Source organism: Varanus komodoensis, unplaced genomic scaffold (assembly GCF_004798865.1).
Source record: "Varanus komodoensis strain SLA01 unplaced genomic scaffold, ASM479886v1 scaffold6_2, whole genome shotgun sequence".
Taxonomy (NCBI): Eukaryota; Metazoa; Chordata; class Lepidosauria; order Squamata; family Varanidae; genus Varanus; species Varanus komodoensis.
In genome coordinates this window covers 17796145-17817689 of record NW_025336346.1, presented here as the reverse complement: position 1 = coordinate 17817689, position 21545 = coordinate 17796145, and the positions used below count along the sequence as shown (strand labels likewise).

Genomic DNA, 21545 nt, shown 5'->3' with positions numbered 1-21545 from the left:
GGCTCTCCCTTGCGGCCAGGAAGTCCACCTCCTCCATTGCCTACAATCACTCCAGGTTCGCCCTGCCAAAGCAAAAGTCCAACGGTCACATCAACGTTTCAACAGCTTGGGCATTCAGTGGGGCCTGCCTCATTTTCCTTGTCTGGAAGCATAATGGGTCGTTCTGCAGCGAAATTAAAGTATGATCTAGGATGGTAAGAACAGTTCCTTGTGTCTTCATCATCACAAAGTAGCGATCCAGTTTTGAATACAACTAGAACCTTTCCATATGGAAGATACTAGCAAAAGAGCAAATTGTTTGGAATATGGGAACAGAGAAAAGTCTAATTTTGCAAGTTTTAATAGTTATAACTTGGAAAGGAATAAGTATCCTGCAAACCTATTTAACTCACACCGTGCCTTTTGCTTGGCATGATTACCTAGGATTCTAGGGCAGCTGCTGGGGCCCCAAAATGGATGCACCCATGTACCTGCACCCAGCGTTCAGGTGTACCTAGTAGCAGGCATTGGCCATTGCAAACAAGCAAGGAAGCTGCACGGATTTATTATCACTGCTGTCTGACCTGTACTAAAAAGATGAACCTCTCTAGGGCAGCTTTCCTGACCTGCAGCCCTTCAGATGCATTGGTCAGCAGCTCAGAATCTCTCAGTCCACTATGCTGGGAGTTGGTGGCCAGCAAATCTGAATAGCACTGGGTTGGGAAAGGCTGCTCTAAAGCATACACATGATCCAAGACTTAATTACACACCGCTTTGGCGTGTCCCTTCAAGAAAGTAAAAACTGGGGCAGGGGTCTGCAACCTTTTTGGATGTATGGGCACACTGGGGAATTTGAGAAACAGCTGTAGGCACCACCACAACATACTTAGCCAATGGATTATCACTTTAGTATTTACCAGTCATGTCTATGGAACTTGGGCTGAGTCTTCTTCAGCAAAAACATTTGCTTCATAGCTTTTGGATACTGCAGTGTCTCTTTAATAAGGGGTTAAATAATTCTGCTTATTTCTGGCAGTGCAATGCTGCTAATGTCTCATTTAAACATATGCATTGGCGAAGTCCAGTAGTTGCCTCTTTTTAGAAAGAGGTCATTACATGTATTAATTCAGTACTGGAAAGGGCTTTAATATCCACTAATGTATACACTCTTTTTAAATTAATAAATATATTTCTAAATATTTATAACTATCTATAAAATAAATAAATAAATAATTCATCTACTTCAGAGAATTTAACAAATGAAAGAGGAAATAGAGTCTCTTTGTCTTTTTCATAAACGAAAGACTGATGTTATAAAACTGGAAGGATATATACCCTCTCCGATAATGTAATCAATCTTGGCCCTTGCAATGCTTTCAACACACAAACAGAAGGCATATAATGCCAACTTCCATTGAGGACTTATTTGGATACTTGATCCACTTTTATTGCTCCTATGTGTAATTGCTAGAAAGCTGTATACATTTCATATGCGTTCAGTGCTATGGTGTTGTAAGCCGCCCCGAGGCTTCGGCGAATGGGGCGGCATAAAAATGTTTTAATAAATAAATAAAAATAAAATATATATACATTCCTGGATTTCTCCTTTGAAGAAACAAAGATGCCACACTGGGGACCTCTGCACAGGCACCATTGGAAGGGTCACATTGGGAACCCTGATCTGTGGAGAGCAACCCTGAGAAGCTATTTAAAACAGCCAAAGACATCGTCTCAAAAGTAGCAAACATGATGCCCCAGTCCCAGTGCTATCTGAGCACCACTTCCTGTATCCGGCTGAAGGAGGTCATTTGTTCTCGAAACAGCATTCAGCTACCGTCATTAGATCTGAGACTGTCTTCCTAACCAAAATTCTCTGGAAAAACCCAAAGCAGCTAGGAAAACTATTCACTTACTGGCTCCCCCTTGACTCCCTTCGGTCCAATTGTTCCGGTCAGTCCACGCTCTCCCTGGAAGGCAAGAGTAAGGATAAGCACGGCTCTTTCTAGTTGGCAACAGAAGATTCATCGGAATCATCTCCTTTACTTACTGGGTTTCCTCTGAGGCCAGGAAGGCCAGGGCCGCCCTGCGGGTAAAAAGATAAACATAATAATTAACAGGGTTTTACTCTACTCCGGATAGGAATCATAAAATGGAGAGGATGGAGAGATGAAGCATGTAAAGCCATGCAATACATTTGCAGGCAACCTTCTTCCCCAGCACAACCAAATAGCCAGGGAAGGCTACCATTAGCCACTATAAGCCAGTGAACAGAGCAAAATGAAGACAGTTTTTCTAGTTAAACAGGGACAATCTACCCTTAGATTCAAATTGATGGATACGGACAAATGTTGTCTCAGTTCAGTAAAGCATTACAGGAAATGGAACTACACATGTCAAGATGATAAAAACAAAAACCAAGATGTGTTAATTACCGGTTGTCCAGGAGGACCAGGGTTGCCGGGACGGCCAGGACTCCCTGGCACTCCATCTGCTCCTGGGTATCCCTGGAACAAAAGAAGACCAGAAAAGAAGATGCGATTTCTATTTAAGAATTTTAAAAACCATATACATGAGAATATACATTCACAGGCCCAACTTGAGAGAATTGGATAAACTTCTGAACCAAGAATACGGCAGTGAAACTGAGTCCCAGCCCACAGAACACAGACCTAGGGCCTGGGCCTGCTCACTTAGAGAAGCCAGAGAAAGACTGGCTCTAGGAAGGATGTGAGAAATGCCTCCCATGCCATCCCTTGGCTGTTTTTCTTACAAGAGTCTTTCTTATCCACTGCCTCCTAGTGGATGGAAAAGCTATTATTCCCGTTGCCTAGAAGGGGTAAGCAGAAAGTTGATCTCCAGACGTTTTGGACTTCAGCTCCCAGCATTCCTGAGCACTGGCCATGCTGGAGGGACTTCTGGGAGCCAAAGTCTAAAATTATCTGGAGATCCACCTTCTGCCCACTGTAGGTCTAAAGCAGCAGATGGTAACAAGGGTGGAAGTAGACATACCTATTCATCACCTTGACTACTGTCAATCATCAAATGACTTGCAAGTACGAATGAATCAGCACAGGGTAAGCGGCACAGTTTTCACTGCTGTCACCCCCAAATGTAATACTTTTCCATCAAGACCCATAGCATGTCTGGCTGAGAGACATCCAATACTGAGCAATCAAATGGTAAGAGAACAGAAAATGTGCATGCATGTGTGAGCCAACCCTCAAAGGCTTCCTGAATTTGGATTTGGCAGGGAGACAGGCCAAAACATGCCCCTTTGGACTATCATGCCAGAGAGGATTCAGAGTATGATAAATGGTTTCTAGCCTTTGTGGAGGTGGTAAAGTTTACATCTGGGCTGAACAACACCAGACCTCAAGTAGGGGCTCACAGCCAAATGCTACTTCATCCAAAATGCCTGCAGAGAGAAAGGCGGCACATCAGAGAGAAGAGTTCTAGCTTACTCTTCTAGATTCTGCTTCGGGGATTGCTTTCCTTCCTTCTTTTGGGTGGGTGCGCAGGAGGATTCAAGTCATGTGAACTCACACCTGCAGTCGGATGTGGTTCAGTCCAGATGGAAGCTTGTCACCTCTGTGAGAACTAGTCTCAAGTTCTCTTTCCCTACAGATCAGCTAAATATACTTTAAAGGTTTGTCCTGTGTTTCCTTTTCAGAAAAATATGTCACGGTGATTTGCAGGAATGGAGGCAGGAGACAAAGCCTATATGGTAGCCACAAAGTCAATGTGGAGATCCCAGCACAAACTTAACTGTATCTACTCAGAAGTAAGACACATGGATTAAGATGGGTGTACTTCCAAGTCAGCACACCTGGATTTGCAGGTTTATGTGGAGGAACCAGGCAGGCTGCTTTGCCTTGAAGTGAATGCTGTACTATTAGTATTTGGTCATCTCCTTAGTAAAATACAAAGGCTACATGAGATGTTAGAAGTACTCACCCTGTCTCCCTTCTCACCCCGACGCTCAGTGGCATCACCAGGGGGCCCCCGAGGTCCCACTGGACCTGGGGGACCTGGGGGACCTGGGATCCCATTGCGACCCTGAAAGAGAAAAAAGGAGAACAACAATTATGCTGTGTAAGTTCTGGAGCCAGAAAAGGCTTCCTTCTCATTTCTATGCCAAAATGGGTGCTCTGTGACCAGACCACATCTAACTTGATGTAACTTTCTGCAAAGTGAAGGAATGGCAGTTAGCGACTGAACACCCATTAGTCCAAAGAGGAGGGGCTTCTATCCAAAGCAATGGATAGAGCCAAACATCTCAGGGAATGGGGGGTGGGGGGGGGGGGAAGCAGGCATTACCGGATCTCCAGGAGGACCAGGAAGTCCCATACGTCCTTTCCGTCCCTGCAGAGATGACATGATAGATTATTTTCCCTGGGATAATCTACTTTAACCCTTAAATGCATTCCAAAAAAAGCTCCTTCCTTGGAAAATCTCAGATACTCACTATCTCGCCAGGTTCACCCTTCTCGCCCTGCAGGAAAAGAAGAACAGAGGGCAATGGAGAGCCAGATTTGCAAAGAGTCAGATATATCTCAAGCCTCTCCCAACAGTCCCAGGTACATTTGACAAGACAGCAGTAAAAACATGTTTGAAGGCAGTTTTGGGCTCAGCCTTTGGCACCCTTCCTCACCTCCTTGGCTATGGAATGTGCTCCCCAGAGAGGTCTGCCTGGTGCTGACGTTATAAGCTTTTTGGTGCCAGGTCAAGACCTTTTTATTTTCCTGACATTTCAATGTTTAAATATTCTAACTATGTTTTATGCTCAGTCGTGGATTATTATGGGTTTATATGTATTTATTGGATGTTTGGTTTGTAAGCCATCCAGAGACGCGCAACATAATTGGACGGGATAAAAATACTCAAACAAAAAAACAGACAGAGTGTACTGTGATTCCCATCATTCCCAGCCAGCTGAGTTGCAGTCCAACACATCTGAAGGACACCGGGGTAGGAAGGGAGGCCTCTGGTTCCAAAGGAAGGCAGCGTTGAGTCCTGTGCTGAAAGGGAGCATCTCCCTTTCCATTCAGGTCCCCAAAAGCCTCTCTCTTCCCTCACCCGTCTTGTCCTCCAGGAAATTGTGTGACAGGCACATATTATGCCACAGCTGTGAAAGAGGACTCCTCTTCATCATGAAACCTGAACGGCCTGTCTTTTCTAAGGACAATCAAAACCACACTGCAGGGTCAGCCTATAGCTTTTAGTGCACCAGTCAAAGATGAGAACGCCAACCAGAAAAGGACTGATCTTCTCATAATGCTACCCGCCCCTGCTCCCAGCCTGCTTCCTCGTTGACGGATTCTTACACAACGTACACAACTGCCTTCCCTCCGGGTACTGAAAAATGTGAGAGGCCAGCCGTGCAGGCTAAGCCTGCCTCCTGCGGCTGACGGGTGTTGCAGCGACAGCCACCGCTGCCAGCGCCCACGACAGAAATGCTGCCCTGTCATCGGTGGCGGGCACACGAGCGGGCTCCTTGGGCACAGTGCTCTGCCTGCACAGTCTGCCCCTGCCGGGGGACCCTGACTGGGCCAGTCCCACCACTGCAGGGGGGAACTCTTTGCAAGCAAGTACGGGAGCGGGCCCATTTTCCTAGACGAATGAATGCACTGGGGGTGTGGCCACGGCATGCGATGTGGGGCAGAGGTGGTTCTTTCAGTGTTGGGTGGGGAAATCATGCAATTCTCTGCAGGGTTAGAGCCGTGAGAACTTCTTCCAGCATCTGAAGTACGAGCTTAAAATATAGGCCTGGTGTGGAGCCCCACAGCGTTCTCACCAATTAACCTCCTCTGATTCCTGTTTGCCGGTTTCTGTATTACAAAGATATACCCTTGCAGCCTAGCCATGCTCACTTTCCAGAAATCGGGAAAAGCTGGAAGCAGCGTTGACAGGCAGAGTCATTTCCTTCCCATAATGACCAACCACAGCGGTCCCCAAGGCTTGCGGGGACCCCAGCAGCCATCGTGAGCGGCTCACATGTTCGCAGGGTCTACTGGCAAGGCGGAGATCAAACTGCAGTCCAACACCTCTTTTTCCCCAGCTTTAAAAATACCTCTTTGTTTCGCTCCCAGCCCTGCACAGTTCTTACCATGGGACACTGCACTGCACAGGGTTCAGGTGTAGGCTGAAAAGAGGGAGAAAAGGGGGAAATAAGACATTGTTAAAACAGCTATAATGCTGCTGCCCTGGTGATAATTTACTGCAGTGCTCTTGTAACTTGCTTGGCAAGATGGCTGCCTGTGTGTTACGCTTGTTTAAGGAATGAGGAGACTTTAACCGCTTGCCTGCATTTGATTGGAAACCTCAGAGAACAGGAGAGTGGCTGAATTTCCTTCACTTCCCGGAAGGGACACAGGACTGTCTTAAGGGTGAATCTGGATTTTATGCCAGGGTGAATCTGGATTTTATGTGCACTATTTGTACTGTGTTTATTTATTGTATGTAAGCCATCCCGAGGCTCATGCGAATGGGACGGCATACAAAAAGTCCAAATAAATAAATAAATAAATACGTGCACAATTGCAGGAAGTTCCCATTTGATGGGCGGCCGCCTGTTTTTCGCTTGTGTGTGTGTGAGAAGTCCAGTTGGCAGGCCAGCCTAGAAAGGCCTCCAACCTGTTGTCCTTCAAGACATCTTCCACTGCGTGGTGCTAAAGGTGAAGCGAGCCCTCAGCCCCGGCCACCGACTCCTTCGCTTCCCTCCACCGCTCAGCCCTGTCAGCTACTTAGTCCACGGCAGGCAAGCCCTTTCAGACACTCCACGACAACGCCCTACCCTGTCTGGGCTGAACACGCTGCAAAGAGCATCGGAGAGCTCCTCCTCCACCTCCGGCAGGCTGCTCGCGTCTCTCACAAGGAACACGTTGCGTGGGTCCTCGTTGGTTACCAGGCGGCGCAGCTGCTCGCGGTCGGCCCCATCCATGCCCACGGCCAGCACCCGGATCCCTGCAACAGAAGGGCCGTCACCGAGAGGCCTGGCGGGGATCGCTCCCGGAGCCTGTGCCCGGCACGTGCGGATTCAGGAGAACCAGCTCAGCCGATCAGCAGCTCTGCTGAGCCTTTCTTCCTGCATCTTGGAGCAGCATCACGGTCCCCGGGCTCTGGGCCACCAAGCGGCTCCCCAGACAAAGCCGAGCGGCCCCATTTGTGACACACTGAGTGGGAGTAAGTGGGCCAGCAACTGAGCTCCAGAACAAAATGAACGGAGGGGTATTTCTGGAGGAGGCTGCTGAGCTTTCTGTGGAAGCCAACACTGCAGGATGATGCTCCACGTTGTTCAAGCTTCATGCGTGCAGCAACAGCAGCACCTGCTCTTCTCTATCCTCTCGGATTTTCCCCACGCCAGACTCTACTGCCTTGGGTCTCACCTGCAGCTTTGATTTCCCTGGCTGGCCCAATGGCGTCATCCCCAGAAGACCCGTCGGCCACAATCACCAGGGTTCCCGGCACGCCCGGCCTGCGTCCTGCGCTGGCGCTCAGCATGTAGCTCTTGGCAAAATTAATGGCAGCTCCTGCAGGATGCAAAAACAAAGGCCAGGTGCACCCCCGGGGAAGAGTCACACACAGAAGAAACGGCAAGAGAGTTGCTGCTCACAACAGGAGCCGGCTTCAGGACAGGAGTAGGAAATGTGTGGCCTTCCAGACGTTTTGGCCCGCAATGCCCATCAACCTTGCCAGCAGAGCCAGTGGTGAGAGATGATGGGAGCTGTCAGCCAAAACGTGGAGGGCTGCAAGCTGCCAGCCCCTGCTTTACAGCCTGGCACAATGCTCCCTCTGTGTCTCACAGCAGCTCGTGACAGGCAAACCCCATGACCACACGCATGATCGCTCTTTCTCCTCCAGCTGCTACCTTAGGGAAAGAAAGCAGCAGTTCCCTCCGTATCCCTTGAACCAGCTGCACTGAGACTGAAGGCGTGGGCCAGATTTGGTCTGCCTGAGGCCCCAAGCCGCCTTCTGGGGTTTCAAGATGGCCACACTCAGTTCCCCTGGCCACTCGCCCTTCCCCCCAGTGGCCAATCCTTTGGTAGTTTCTCAACTTTGGGATATCCCACCCCCACTTCCAAAGGACTGACGCACCCCTCCTGAGGCTCAGTTACTTGAAGGAAGAACTTCAGGCTAAAATATGCTGATATTTTGGATCCAGCCCCTTTACCTTCAGCCCAGCCAGCACTGGAAGAGAGCCGTCAAGGGCTTCTCCAAAATAGAATTCAGTGCCCAGGCTGAAAGGAATCTGCCCCCTGCCTTGACCCAACGGGCCTTGCCCCCTTCGCCCATGCCCCCTTACCGATGGCATTGCCGCTGGGCTCCTCGTAGCGCAGGGAGCGGATGTACCGCAGGACTGTCGGCAGGTCGGCCGAGCGGTTGAGCAGGAGCAAGGGGAGGCCTCGGTAGCTGTAGATCACGATGCCCACCTGGGGAGTGAGGAGGGTGGCAATGAGGCAGAGCAAATACCTGGGTGAAAGAGGCCGCTTCAGCTGAGGCAGGGACAGAACTGAAGGAAGAGGCCACCCTGGCAGCTGAGAGACGCTCAGAACGGAAGCCGGTTGCTCGATCCTCAACCGTAGCCTGATTCGCACCACCACACGGGCACGGGCTGCATACTGTGGCAAGCCATCCCGGCTGCCCCTTCCCTGCTATTCTGTCCATCTTCGCCTCACCATCACGGGATTCTGAAAGGGAGATTTCCCCCCCGGCAGTGCCAAGGTGACCGAGAGCGCAATGGGAGCCACACGGGGCAAATGGCTTGCGGGGTGACGCAGTGCGGCAGGGTGGCTTTTCCAAGCAGACATTCACACGTACATGTGCATCAGGAACTGCCCCAGGTCCTTGACGCTTAGTTACCTGGGTGGCCCCAGGGCCCAGCTGGCCCAGTGCAGACACCGTGTCAGCCAGGAAGCCTTGCACCTCCTCTGCGTTGTAGGCACTGTCCCGCGTTGCATGCACAAGGAAAACGATATCTCTGCGGGCATCTTGACAGACTGCGGAGGGGAAGGCTTCAGAGTGAGAAGGGATGGCGGGGAAATGGCATCAAGGAGCATAAGGTGGGCAAATAAGAGACAAGGAACTCTGCCCCCAGTAAGGGCACGTTTCCACCCCAGCCTTCCTCAACCTGGTATCTGCCAGATGTGCCAGAAAACAACCCAAACCAGCCAGCCCTGGGACATGGCAGTCGGGAAATGATGGGAGTTGTAGTCTAACATATCTGGAGGACACCAGACTGCTCTGCCAAACAGTTTCGATTCAGAATGTAGAATGAGTGTGGCTGGCCAAGACCCAATGGGGACGACTCAAGCAAAATTTGAACGAAGTGCACTCCGCATCATCTTCTTGACAACAGGTCAAGAAAGGGGAGAAGGAATAGTTCTATTCCACTTATTAATTATTAGCTAACAGACCAGGGTTGGACTGGCCCTTAGTTTTCAGAAAACTGAGGCAGCTGTTAGACCTGATGTGCCTACCCCATCAGAAGAAAACCATGCCCAGTGCCTCCTCGGCACAGCCCCTTCCATCTCAGTGCAGAGGGGTGGCCCCGTGGTGGGGGGCGGGGGGGCAGCTGCGTCCCTCAGCCTCCTACCCTTCTCTGCCTTCAGACTGTACAGCCTGCAAAGCTGTAAGGAAAATCCGCCCCAGTGACTGCAGATGTTACTGCAGGTTTAACACCACACACACACTTAAATTAACTAAAAAGTAATGGCTGCATTTTAAGAACAAAATAACCTTAAGATAGAAATCTTTAGGGTGTTCTTAATATGCATGCAGCTTTCATCTGTCTGGGTTTCATGGCACTTTGACAGACAGACATCTGATCAGACAGACAAACAACTTTCTATTAAATTATTTAATTTAAATTAAATTTAAATCAGTTCCGTACCACTTTGTATTTTTTAAAAAGCTCATGTAGTATGCAACTGAAACAATACAATAAAATCCAAGATGAACCCCAGGTCTGGCAGTAGTGCAGGCTGCCACTGGTAATGATCGGAAAATGCCCACTGGAACAAGTAATGCCACATACCCCGTGTCCATGTTAGCTAATGTGGAAGATGGAGATGGGTAAGACCCCGGGTGCCAGAGAGGAGAGTCCTCCTATTTTCCTCCCAGAAGCAGCGCCTCACCTGCTTGAGCAGAAGTCCCAGAAACAGAAGCCTCAGCACCTGTGCTGTCCCTAAACACCGGGCGAAGGGTGAAGGTGTACCTCTCACCCGGTCGCAGCCCAGACACTTGGTAGGATGTTGCCGAGCCTGGCAATGTTCTTTGCCCTTCCCTTTCGTCTGAAACGGAGAGCAAAAATGAGCAGTTTCACAGAGGAACAGCCTGGGTGGACACTGCAACCCACTGTGAGCCAGATCCCAACCTGCAGTGAGTCTTTAGACCCTTGGTCCATTTAGCTCCGGACTACCGACAGGGACTGTCAGGAGCTCTCCAGGGTTTCCGGCAGAATTCTTTCGAAGCCTAGCTAGAGACACCAGGGGTTGCGTCGGGGACCTCTCGCACGCCAAACAAATGCATTGGCACTGAGCTCTGGCCACTCCCCCTTTTACCTAAAAGGTTGTTGTGTGGATAAAACAGGGAGGGAGTCTAAGGTAAAGGTAGCAAAGGTAGGCTATATTGATGAACCCAGGACATGAGAACTACTTTTGCTAACTGCAGACTGGCTTTCTGCACCTGGTCGTCAGCTGCACAGCGTCTGATGGGACAATGGCACGTCAGCGTTTCCTCCCCCTACATCGCCGATGCCCTAGCTTGGCCCTCTCCTCCTCCTGTAAGGCCATTACCTCTTGGAGATTCCCAGGAGAGGAAATAGCCAGAGGCCCCAGAAACTGGCGTCCAGGTCAATGTAATGGAATCCTTCAGGGTCTCGGTGATCCGGAAATTGGACACTCGGCTCTCAGCTGCAAAGGAAGGTGGATAATGGTGAGCTGGAGCCTTCGGTCACTGAGCTGGAAGGGCAAACTCTGCCTTCCTCGAAGAAGCAGCTGAGAGTTCGTACTCCCAGCTGCTGACCATGATCATCACACCAGTGACGCATCCCTCTTAGTGCCATTAACTCCTCCGGGAGGCATTTCCAGGCAAATGTGCTAGAGCAGTGATTAGAAGCGTGTGAAGAAAGATGTGTTTTCATTGCAAAGACATATGCATACCAGCATTGTGTATGCCACAAGCTGCTGGCGCTGCTCAGGCACACATCAGTACGGGCACTATAGTGTGGGAAGGCAATGCAAAATATGAAACATAGCCACCTATAAATGCAGCTGTGGAAGTGAAAATAATATTACTGTAAAATGGAGCTGAAAACAGTGAGTGGATTCCAATCCTTTGGGGAAGCCAATAGAAGACCCATGTATCCAAGGATCACAGGTGGCATCATTTAAGTGTCTTCCTAATGAATGGCATTAGGAATGTCATTTTTAAATGTATCACTCCTCTGTCTACCAACACTCTCAAAGTGTTGGTGTAAAATTACAGCTTTTATAATCTACTCTTCCAGGAAGTCACACATGACAAATATCCAGGGGATTTTAACTCTGGGGAAATGCAATTCCATGACGCCACCAGGAGATGGCTTCCTTCTTCCGAGCAGAGCTAAGCCTGATGCAGGCCTCTGCCCAGGGGCCAGGGCCAGTTACCGAGCCCAGTAAGAGGCAGATACCATGCCTCATCTCTGGCTAACAGAGGACTGCCACTGCCTGGGGAGACTGGAGCCACCTTGGCAGCGGGAGGGACCCTGGTCTCACCAGTGGTAGCCACAATGGACACAGCTTCACTCTCCTGGCTGCCTTGGAGGCTTGTGATTCGAATTTCGTAGCGCCCTCCTGGCTGCAGATCTTCGATGTCATAGGTGTTGATGCCGGCTGGCAGCAGCTGGCTCCTCTCCTGACCATCTGTCCCATGCGAGAGAAGCGGTTAATGTCCTGGGTGCTGGATGGCATTAAAGTGAGGGGGGGGGATGTGAGGAGGTACTCACCCTCTGCTGGCCGCCAGGTAAGTCGATAGCCTGTGCTGCCAGGCACTGGGCTCCATTCCAGTCGGATACGCTTCTCTGAGGAGTCAATCACACGCAGATTCCCAACTGGTTGAACCGGGACTCTTGCTGAAAAGAAAAGTGGGAAGATGAGTAGAAGAAGAAGACGTCAGGCATTAGCTCCTCACCAAACAGAAGAAGGTCTAGCAGAAGGAACGGTTCCTCAGGTGCAGTCCGGATGAGCACAAACTTTGCTGCGAGGAATGGAAGAAATGCCAAGATTCACCCTGTAAAGCTCAGGTCTGCCAGCCTGATGCCCATGAACAGCAGTGTGCCTGCCGACACCTTCCTTGGTTCCCACGAGGTCCTCCGCCTTTCCAGTTTGTATAGTATTCCTTAAGTATTTTTAAACTAAACTGCAAGCCTGGCATGCTGCAACATGAAGCGCTGCCTTCTTCGGAAGAGTGGTCGTGTTCGGTTCAGGCGAATGGTTTTGTGCTTTGGCGCTCACATTTCACCTCTGCCTTGTCCTGAGGTTCTTTAGCAAGCAGCTTTTCTTTTAGTCTCACCCATTTGCCTTGTGGGAAATGAGAGTTTGATGGCCGGCTTTCTTCACCATGGTAGCCATTCTGGGAAAGCACACACAGCACAACCTTGCAATTCCAAATGTGCCCATAGTCCCAGAAAAGTAGGGGGATCCTTGCTGTATGACACTTCCAGAGCCTACTTCACCTATTAACACGGGGTAAAAGGTAAACAGCTCCTCTTGTTTAGACAATGACACCTGCACCCTCCTTGGACAAGCATCTTCAAAGAACCAGAATCCACACCCCATTCGAAGTCTTTGCTTCCAGAGAGGTTCTGAGATAATGATGCGTGTAATCAACCCAGGAGGCAAAACCCCACATAGGAAGAGACAGAGGTCTCCCCTGCAGCACTGTGCTAGGAAGCGTATGCTCAAAGGTTGACTTACTCACTGCTAGCCTGGGGGAAGCAAACATAGCTAAAGTCAGAGTCGCAGCAAGGCTGAAATACCACCCAGAACTCCTTGAAAGGAGTGGCAGGTGGAAGAAATGCAAATGTGACGCGTAAGTCCAAGCAAGAAAGTCTTACGTGTGGTGACCGTAATAGACACAGGGTCTCCTTCCCGGTTTCCAATCAGCGCTGTGACCTTCACTGTGTAGCTGACCCCTCCTTCCAGGTTAAGGATATCAAAGGAATTGGTGTTTCCTGTGAGCACCCTGCTGTTTTCAGGTCCCCCTTCAAAAGGAAGAGAATGTTACTTTCCTAGTTAGAAGAGGGGGCTAAAGCTGCGTCAGAGCACTGCAGGTGACAGACACGAGTGTAAAAGGGTGACCAGGTGCCATCACTGCTGGCTAATCCTCAAAGGACAGCCTTGCCATGGGGAAAACAACACATCAGTCCAGTAACATCCAACCATCCAAGCATCTAAATGGATCAGTCCTCCACTTTTTTGTTTTCTTTTGTGGTAGTTTTACTTACAACTAAGATAAAAATGTGCACTAATGGAAACTTGATAAAAAATGTAGAATTCAAAATCTACTTTTTATCAGGTTATATATGCACTTTGCTTTGGAAATTCAGCATTGAAGCATTTTTTGAATTAAAAAAACAAATCTTGATAAGGCATCAGTAGGATATATTAATTTCAATACTATGGTTTGATGGTGTTTTTTTCTCTAAGTCCAGTAGCACCTACAGTGGGTAATACTGATGTAGTTTATATTAACAAATTTAATATAATTTAAATTTATTATTCTGTACAAACAAATTTGAGTTAAAAAGAAGTTACTTAAGTTTTATATTGCCTCCCTTTCCCAACTGTATTTCAGTTTCTCATTTTTCCCCTTTTCTGACCAGAACAAATGATTCCAAGAAGCTGAAGCAGGACAATACAAATATTAGAACAGCTTGTTAACACTAACTAACCATTACTTCAAATAGTACTTCCACCAGAGCGATTTTCCATCCTATATATGACTGAGGCTTTGAAAGGATAACATCTTCAACACCTAACAAATTCCATCCTCATCTATCTATCCTCATCCTCATTTTCCCTCTACTTTCGGCACTTTTCTCCTTCTTAAATTGAGGAAAGATTACTGGAAGATGAAAACATGGGATGATAAGATCCGTGTCGGCATCCTACTCTAGGGTCTATTAGTAGGACCCATTTGTCTGCGGGGTACCAGGGATGGGGCTTTCCCAGTCACGGCTTTTGGAACTCCTTCGCCAGGGAGATGGCTATGGGCTTATCACGGCTAGCTTTAAAAAACCCCTGAAGACACATTTATTTCCTTCTCTACATGGTGCTTAACAATCATTAGTTGCTGCTGCTGCTGCTGTGTGCGTGCATGCGTGTGTGTGATAATTTGCATATCCATGTTTTTGTAATATTGTAAGCTACCTTGTGATGGCAGTGCACTCTAAGGAGTGGGTTTTTTTCTCAAATACATAAATGCATACATGAATGTGCCCTCTCCACCACCCCACTATAACATGGTCCTATTGTACTAATCCAAGAAAAGCGATCACCTTAACCTATTTTATATGAGGGGCCAAGATACACTAGAAATATCCTGGGGTGGTGGGGGTTGGCTTGCAAATAGCCGGCTCTAATGCCAGTGCAAAGGCCTTCAAGCCCACACAGCAGCTCGCGGGGCTTTTCTGCAGCCCCTGCAGCAGCAGCAGCAGAACTGTTGCAAGCATCACGGGAGGGCGACAGACACGGACAGCCACTTTACCGTCACGCCGGCTCCACACCACCTTGTACGCGGTCGCCCCAGGCACGCCGACCCATGTGACTCGCACCACATTGCTCCGGGATTCAAGGACTCGAAGGCTGGTGACCGCTCCCACCTGCTCAGAGGCTGTAGTGCAAAGGACAGAGAGGGGTGATGGAGAAAGGGGCCATCCAGGTGGACCCACGGGCAGCAGAGAGAGAAGTGCTGCCCACTAGCCAGGACTACTGGGCTCACCTGTCGTAGCTGTGGTGGTGACGGGGCTCCCTTCTCTGCTGCCAACCAAGGCTGAGAGCCCGATGATGTAGGTCACCCCCGGCCTTAAGCCCTCAATTATGTAGGAGCTTGCATCGGCTGGCAGGACACGAGCAATCTCTTGACCTGGGGTGCAGAGGAGAGGAGGACAGCAAGCTGAAGGCAGCAGGTTCCACAAGCAAGGGTGCGCCGTGGCAGCTCGGGAGCTCCCTGCTTGGAGCCGCCGGAGAGCAGCTCTCGGAAGCTCCTTTCTCCACACACGTCGAGTCGAGTGAAAGCAGAGGCTTCTGCTCCAATCAACAGAACAGCTTCCTTGCTTATGGAAAAGTTTGTGTGCAGCCGGAAGACTGTAAATAATTACATCCCTCCAAGGCACAGATTTTCTTAGCGGTAACAATATATTGTGCAACCTTGAGAGTGTGCCTGCCCGCCCGCCTGCCTGCCTGTGAGAGAGAGAGAGAGATTGGGAGAGAGAGAATGAAAGAGAGAGATGCTGCTGTGCGAAGGAATGCAAGCTGCAGACCAAGGCAAGGGAGAAAGGAGTGGGCCTGTGGGCAGGGACGGCCTGCTGAGCGGAGCACTGCCTGCCTGCCGCATCCCCTGCCGTGGAGGCAGAGATGCAGACGCTTTCCTTTCCTCTGGGAGGGAGCAGATGAGTCAGAGCCTGGGAGACTCAACAATGCACTGAGTCAGATCGTTCGGAAACATCAGCCCTACATGCTTGATTGGTAATTTGCTCGCTGCTGCTTAGGTTTGTTTAGCTAACTTTATGAAACAAAAAGCATTATTAACATTAGAAGAGATGTGTAAGATGTGGCATGTGATGCTTACCATTCAAAAAATCAGTAGGAGGGAAAACAGGAGCCCCAGCCTAGCATCATCATCCCAGCTAACCCGGCATCAACTCATGTCAGGACAGGGAAGGACAGGGGAAGTGATATTTGCAACTGCAAGTTGGTGCAAGGGCTATTTGCACATACACACACACACCAGTCCTGCCAGTGTGGTGTGGACTCATTCTTGCACTGTGTGATGATGGAATAGAGGACTACAATGCTGAAAAAATTGGTGGCAAACTGCAAGCTTCATTTGATGTAATTCCCACTTCGTATTTGGAACTGGGGGGGGGGCTTGTTTGTTTGTCTTCCTGTTACAAGAGGCAGGAAAGGGCACAACAGGGACATGGGGGTCGGCTGCACCCCGCAGGCCACAGGCTGCCCACCCCTTATTTAGTTGGAAGCTTTTCTTTTCATGTAACTTCGTAGCTTAAGGAAAAATACGCCCTAGTCTGATATGCCACCTCAATAGATGAGAAGAATGAGTTGCACAGAATACTCATTTGCAGGCTTTCTTCATCTTCTGTCTTATAATTACGTACTACAACAAAGCCAAGGACAGCATCGCTCCTGTTTTAACACGCTTTGCCTTGAGATTCCAGGAACAGCATCCAGCCCTTTATCTGCGGCTGCCCAAAATGTATTTTTAATTCCAAGACTGAAAAGAGCTTGCTGCTCAGCAGCCTGCCTAGAAAGGATCTTTGATGGTTCAGAGGTTCAGGTAAGCCGTCCCCTTACTAGTTCTCCTGCACACAGAGAAATCATTTGGTGGTGGCAGTGTAGCAACTGGAGCAAAGAGACGAGGCCTCAGAGGCATGCAGACGGTGGTCCGTTGCCCCATTTGGCTCTTCTTCAATATATCCCAAACCATCTTCTACAGAAGCCTTCCCAACCTAGTTCCCTGGCAGATGACTTCAGCTCTCATCCGCCTGAGCCAGCATGGCCAGTGGTTAGGAATGCTGGGGAGTTGTAGTCTAAAACACCTGGGGGGCTTCAGATTGGGGACCACCATCCTACAAGTGCAGGATAATCAACACTGTCTCACTACAGCCTGTCGGAAGGCAGTTGCCAAATTCTGCCTCAGCGGCAAGGCCTTAGCCAACTCTTAAGGGAATTTCCACACAGAGGGAATTCTAGAAATGCAACTCAGGGACACCAGGAAGAGAATGGCAACCGCCAGCAGCAACGGTGGTGGACGCAGGTACAGCTCATCACCAGGGGAGCTGGCGCAAACAACTCCTTGTCACTGTCACAACTTGAGCTTCAAGAATTGGCAGTGGTTTCAGCACGAAAGCCCCCAAATTGAGAGCTTCTGCACCCAGAATACATTCATCTTGTGATGCACAATCCACTCACCATCCCTCGGCCGCCACGTCACCTTATAGCCAGTAGCTCCAGCAACCAGATTCCATGACACCCGCACTTGGTTGGACCCGACCGCAGCAGCCTCCAAGTTGGTGATGCGGCCCACGGAGGGGGATTCTGCAAGGTCAGAGGTATCACTGAAGGGTGGTAGGTAATAGGGAAAGCAATCAGAAGCCACCTCATATTTACAGAACACATTGAAAACTCTAAATGGCTTCTTGAATTTCAACTCAGAAATCAGTCCAACTCCCCAAAAGGCATGAAAGAGCAATTATTGCCGCAGTGCGGTGGGCGAGCGCAGCCAGGAGAGACCGGCTCGCCCACAGCCACCTCTGCCAAGTAAAGATGCTGGACAGGAAGCATCATGCTGCAGGGCTGCTGTGGGCCAAACACTTAGCAAGGCCTCACTGGTGCTCTCCAGGTGTGTTGGACCACATCCCCCCAGCCAGCATGGGGGTTGCAGCCAGATGCATCCACAGGGCACCAAGTGGGGCAAGGTTGCGCCAGGCCTTTACCTGCTGCAAAAAACCTGCAGTGCTGGCGTGGTGAGCTTTGCAGGGATCCAGGCGCCTGAGGCCTGGCCCAGGCTGGCATGGAGAATGACGCAGCCCAGGCCCAGAGGGGGAACATACCCACTTGGAAAGTCAGGGTGGCCGGGGGGCTCTCCTGGCTGCCTGACACTGTCGTGATCCGCACCAAGTAGGTGACACCGTCCTTCAGGTCCTGCAGGTCGAAGAAACTCTGGTCGCCAGCGATCCGCCTGGTCTCCTCAGAGCCATCTGAAGAAACATGCCGGGGAAATGGAATCAGCCTCTGCCAACTAGGCTCTCGTGACTCCATCCACCCACACCGAACACAACTTCCTCGCCTCGCTGCACAAGTCAGACAAAAGCGCTCTCCGTCCCGCTCCAAACACTCTCAGGAGCACTTCATATGCCCTGCAGTGCTTGGGCCAGGAGCGTAGAATCGCTCTCAGCCAAAGGCTGGATTCCATTTTGGAGATGCTCTTGGGGGCCACATCCCAGTTGCAGTTGTGCTGGAGTCAGAAGCGAAATGGGCAGGCCAAAACTCCCAGCGTGTGGTAGCTTCGAGCTGCTAGGGAATTGAAACATTTTAAATGGGGGGAAGGGACTGTAAAAAGGCTACAAAACCACCCAACCATCAGTGGTTAAGGGAAACGGGGCAAAACTAGTGGAAATGGTAGGTCCTTCAAGGTAACCCCAGCAGGCCAGATTGGCCCTTGGCTCTGCAGCCCTTGGTTTAATAAACTCTCACCAGATCCCTGTATGTCCTGCAGAAGAGCAGAACATGCCAGCTCCTTTTCCCCCAGGAATCCCATCCATTTCCACACATATTCATACCTCAAGCACTCACAGGAGGGGCAAAGCATAGCATCACACCAAACAAACCAAAGTGTTCATTATGGAAGATCACATGGTCACACGAAGTGAACAATCCCTACCTTGGGTGTTGACAATCACCAGCTTGTAAGCTGTAGCCCGAGTGATGGGAGTCCACAGAAGCCGGACCCGACCCAGTCCCACCGGCACCATGCGCAGGTTTGAGACAGTGCCTGCAAGAGCCGGTCCTGGCACAGAAGAACAGAAGCCTCGTTACTGGAACAGCCTGGCAAAGTTACAAGAAAGCGCTGAGCTCGCAGGAGGAGTGAGGGTTGGCAGGACCGACAACAGCCCACAAACAGAAGAGGTGAAAAGGAATGGCACACTTTGCGTGTCCGGCCAAAACTGAAGGAAACAGTTACAGCAAAACTAAAAAATCAGCTGCTTTTGCAATTCTTAGAAACAGAAGGACAGTGCAGAAGGAAGGAAATTATGCAGTTGTGCCTGACTTAGCTCTTTTTCATTTCAATGGGTCTACTCTGCACAGGACTAACATAGGCACTGTTCTTGGGAAGCTAATTACTTTTGTAGACTGCTAGTCTATAAGTCTACTTTCAAGTAATTTAAATGAATAACATTGATCAGCAGTACTTAGCATATCTCAAGGTTCTGTCCCTCTAATCAATTCACTGGGAGAGGAAACGTGAGTGCGGAAAGTGTTGCTACTTCCCCCCCTCACACTCCATCAAGGATGGGAGAGTTTTTTGTGGCCAGGAAAGGTGCTCAGGGGCTGAGCACAAGCACAGAGGGGGAGAGCAAAGCAACATGGGTTTAGTCGAGCTGTCATTTCTACGGACCAAGCACATAAAGCACATCTCAGTGCTATGCACATCTACCCAGGAGTAATCCTCAGTGTAACAGTTTCCACACACATGAGCAAAGCTCATTCCAAGCATTCAGGAGACACAAAAGCAGACTTTTAAAACATGAACATCCGGGTTGCTGTACCTTCTCTTTACAGTTTAAATACCTTTACATGTCAAAGGAATTTAAAGATTTTACCAGTTGAGGTATGGGAATTTCAGATGCCTTTACCCTGCTCTGATTAGGGATAAGGGCAGGTGCAATGTCCCGCCTGCATCTCTTGCAGCTCTTGCTGGGCAACCTGAGCTCGGAGCTCCAACCAGATCCTGTGAGGTTCTGCTCCTGCATTCGAGCCTCTTCACACTTACGGATTCTGATATTGAGAGGGGTGGCGCTCCCCTCGCGGTTGCCGACCAGAGCCGACACACGCACCACGTAGCCGACATCCTCTTTCAGGTCCACGAGGTCCTCCGTGGTCTGGGAGCCTGGGATGTGCCGAACCCTCTCGGTGCCATCTGCAGGAGAGAACACAGCAGCCGTGTACATGTATCTGGGGCCGTCCGTGGGCAAGACTTCCCTGACTTTACTTTGCTGGTGCATTGCCTGGGTCCTAGTCGAGCACCTCCATTTCATTCTTTTCTGAAACAAGAGCGAGTGCCTGGCCATCATGTTTGGGGAGTAAAGCCTGGAAACACGCACAGAGTATATGGGATTGCTGGGGAACTCTATCTGGATAGAACAGGGCATCCAGCTGTCACCAAATGCAGCTTAATTTCCTTGCACGACTCTCTTCTCTGGTTCCAATCTGATTTTCCCTCTTCACCTACTAGCTGTGGATGCATCTGGATTTTATTTATTTCTTTGCTACATCTATGTCCCATGTTTCTTCCAAAGTGTCTTAGACGATCCTCCTCCTCTGCATTTCATCTTCACAACAAACCTGCGAAGTAGGCTGGGCTGAAATTCAATGCCTGGTCGAAAGTCATCACGTGAGCATCATGGTCAGAGTGGGCACGAGAATCCAGATCTTCCAAGTCCTAGTCCAACACTCTAGTAGTACACCAGGAGAAAGCAGCACCCCCATGAAGCCAACCCCAACCACCAGCTTCCCCCTGGATACTTACCCTGGGTGTTACGTAGCACAATCTTATACCCTGTGGCCCCTGGGACGCCCGTCCAGGCTAGTCGGATTCTGTTTCCTATAGTTTCAACGATCCTCAAGTCTGAGATGCCGCCCACAGGCAACAGAACTTCTGCAAGACAAATTGCAGCCCCGAGTCAGGTCAATCAGCAAGGGGAGCGAAGGTGCCAGCCTTCCTGGAAAGGTAACCTCATGAAGCTGGATGTAGCTCAGCGGAGGCTGCGACAAGACTCATTACAGAAGGAAGCAGAAGGGATGGGAAGAAGACACCTCTGTGGCTGAGCAAAACCAGGCCAGGCCAAACCCAGTTCTCACATGTTGCAAGGCCAAGCCACAGAGAAGGCCCGCCAGAGCAAGGACTCTGGTACAGGTGAGCTGAAAACAGGGGGGAAATTCAAAGCCATGAAACTAACTCAGTTAGTGTTAAGATGGGCTGGTAGTACTGAAGGCCAAGCTAATCTGCAATCCTTGCTTTTGCTTGACTAGCCCAACCTTCCCCACCCTGACACCCTTTGGATGTTTTTGGACGAGACTTCCCAGACAGGGGGCTGGGAGCAACAGGAGCTGTAATCCAACACAACCACAGGGCACAGCTAGGCTACAAGAAGCCTTAGAGAGCTGTTCTGAAGAGACGTGGCCAGCACAGCGAGCATTCGACCACTGATCCCATTGCTGACTTTTCTAAGAACAGTAACTCAGCAACTGCAAGGCCGGAAGAGGTGTGTCCAGACCCTTCCCATAACCTCAAGCCCCCTGCGCTCTGCTACAAGTTCGCATGCTTCAGTATTCACAGCCATTTTCAGTCCGTTGCTTAAATGGGTGCTGTGAGCGGAAGCGCTTCAACATGGTGTGTTGACACTGTATGACTTGCATTTTTCTTTCGAAGCTGATGCTCCAATTTAAGTATCCTTTTTTTAAAATAAATTTTATTATTTTTTCTAGAAACTAACACTAAAAACATCAGTCATTTAAGACATCGGACATACTGGGTCAGCATCTCACTCTTTTTAAAAGTCCATAACC

The 21545-nt window shown here is 49.7% G+C and overlaps 1 protein-coding gene across 1 annotated transcript in view; it reads right to left on the bottom strand.

Moving 5' to 3' along the window:
* COL7A1 (collagen type VII alpha 1 chain) overlaps positions 1–21545 on the bottom strand; it is a 117202-nt gene that overhangs the window by 74027 nt on the left and 21630 nt on the right. Inside the window, exons 12-32 of the mRNA XM_044451519.1 lie at positions 20506–20634; positions 19750–19896; positions 18640–18765; positions 17810–17956; positions 17169–17294; positions 14959–15102; positions 14725–14850; positions 13073–13219; positions 11963–12088; positions 11733–11879; positions 10773–10889; positions 10113–10268; positions 8839–8975; positions 8282–8408; positions 7365–7508; positions 6773–6942; positions 4445–4471; positions 3934–4035; positions 3381–3394; positions 2412–2483; positions 2027–2062 (exon numbers count right to left, since the gene is read on the bottom strand). Of these exons, the coding sequence (XP_044307454.1) occupies positions 2027–2062; positions 2412–2483; positions 3381–3394; positions 3934–4035; positions 4445–4471; positions 6773–6942; positions 7365–7508; positions 8282–8408; positions 8839–8975; positions 10113–10268; positions 10773–10889; positions 11733–11879; positions 11963–12088; positions 13073–13219; positions 14725–14850; positions 14959–15102; positions 17169–17294; positions 17810–17956; positions 18640–18765; positions 19750–19896; positions 20506–20634 (2467 nt within the window). The remainder of the gene's footprint in view (positions 1–2026; positions 2063–2411; positions 2484–3380; positions 3395–3933; positions 4036–4444; positions 4472–6772; positions 6943–7364; positions 7509–8281; positions 8409–8838; positions 8976–10112; positions 10269–10772; positions 10890–11732; positions 11880–11962; positions 12089–13072; positions 13220–14724; positions 14851–14958; positions 15103–17168; positions 17295–17809; positions 17957–18639; positions 18766–19749; positions 19897–20505; positions 20635–21545) is intronic.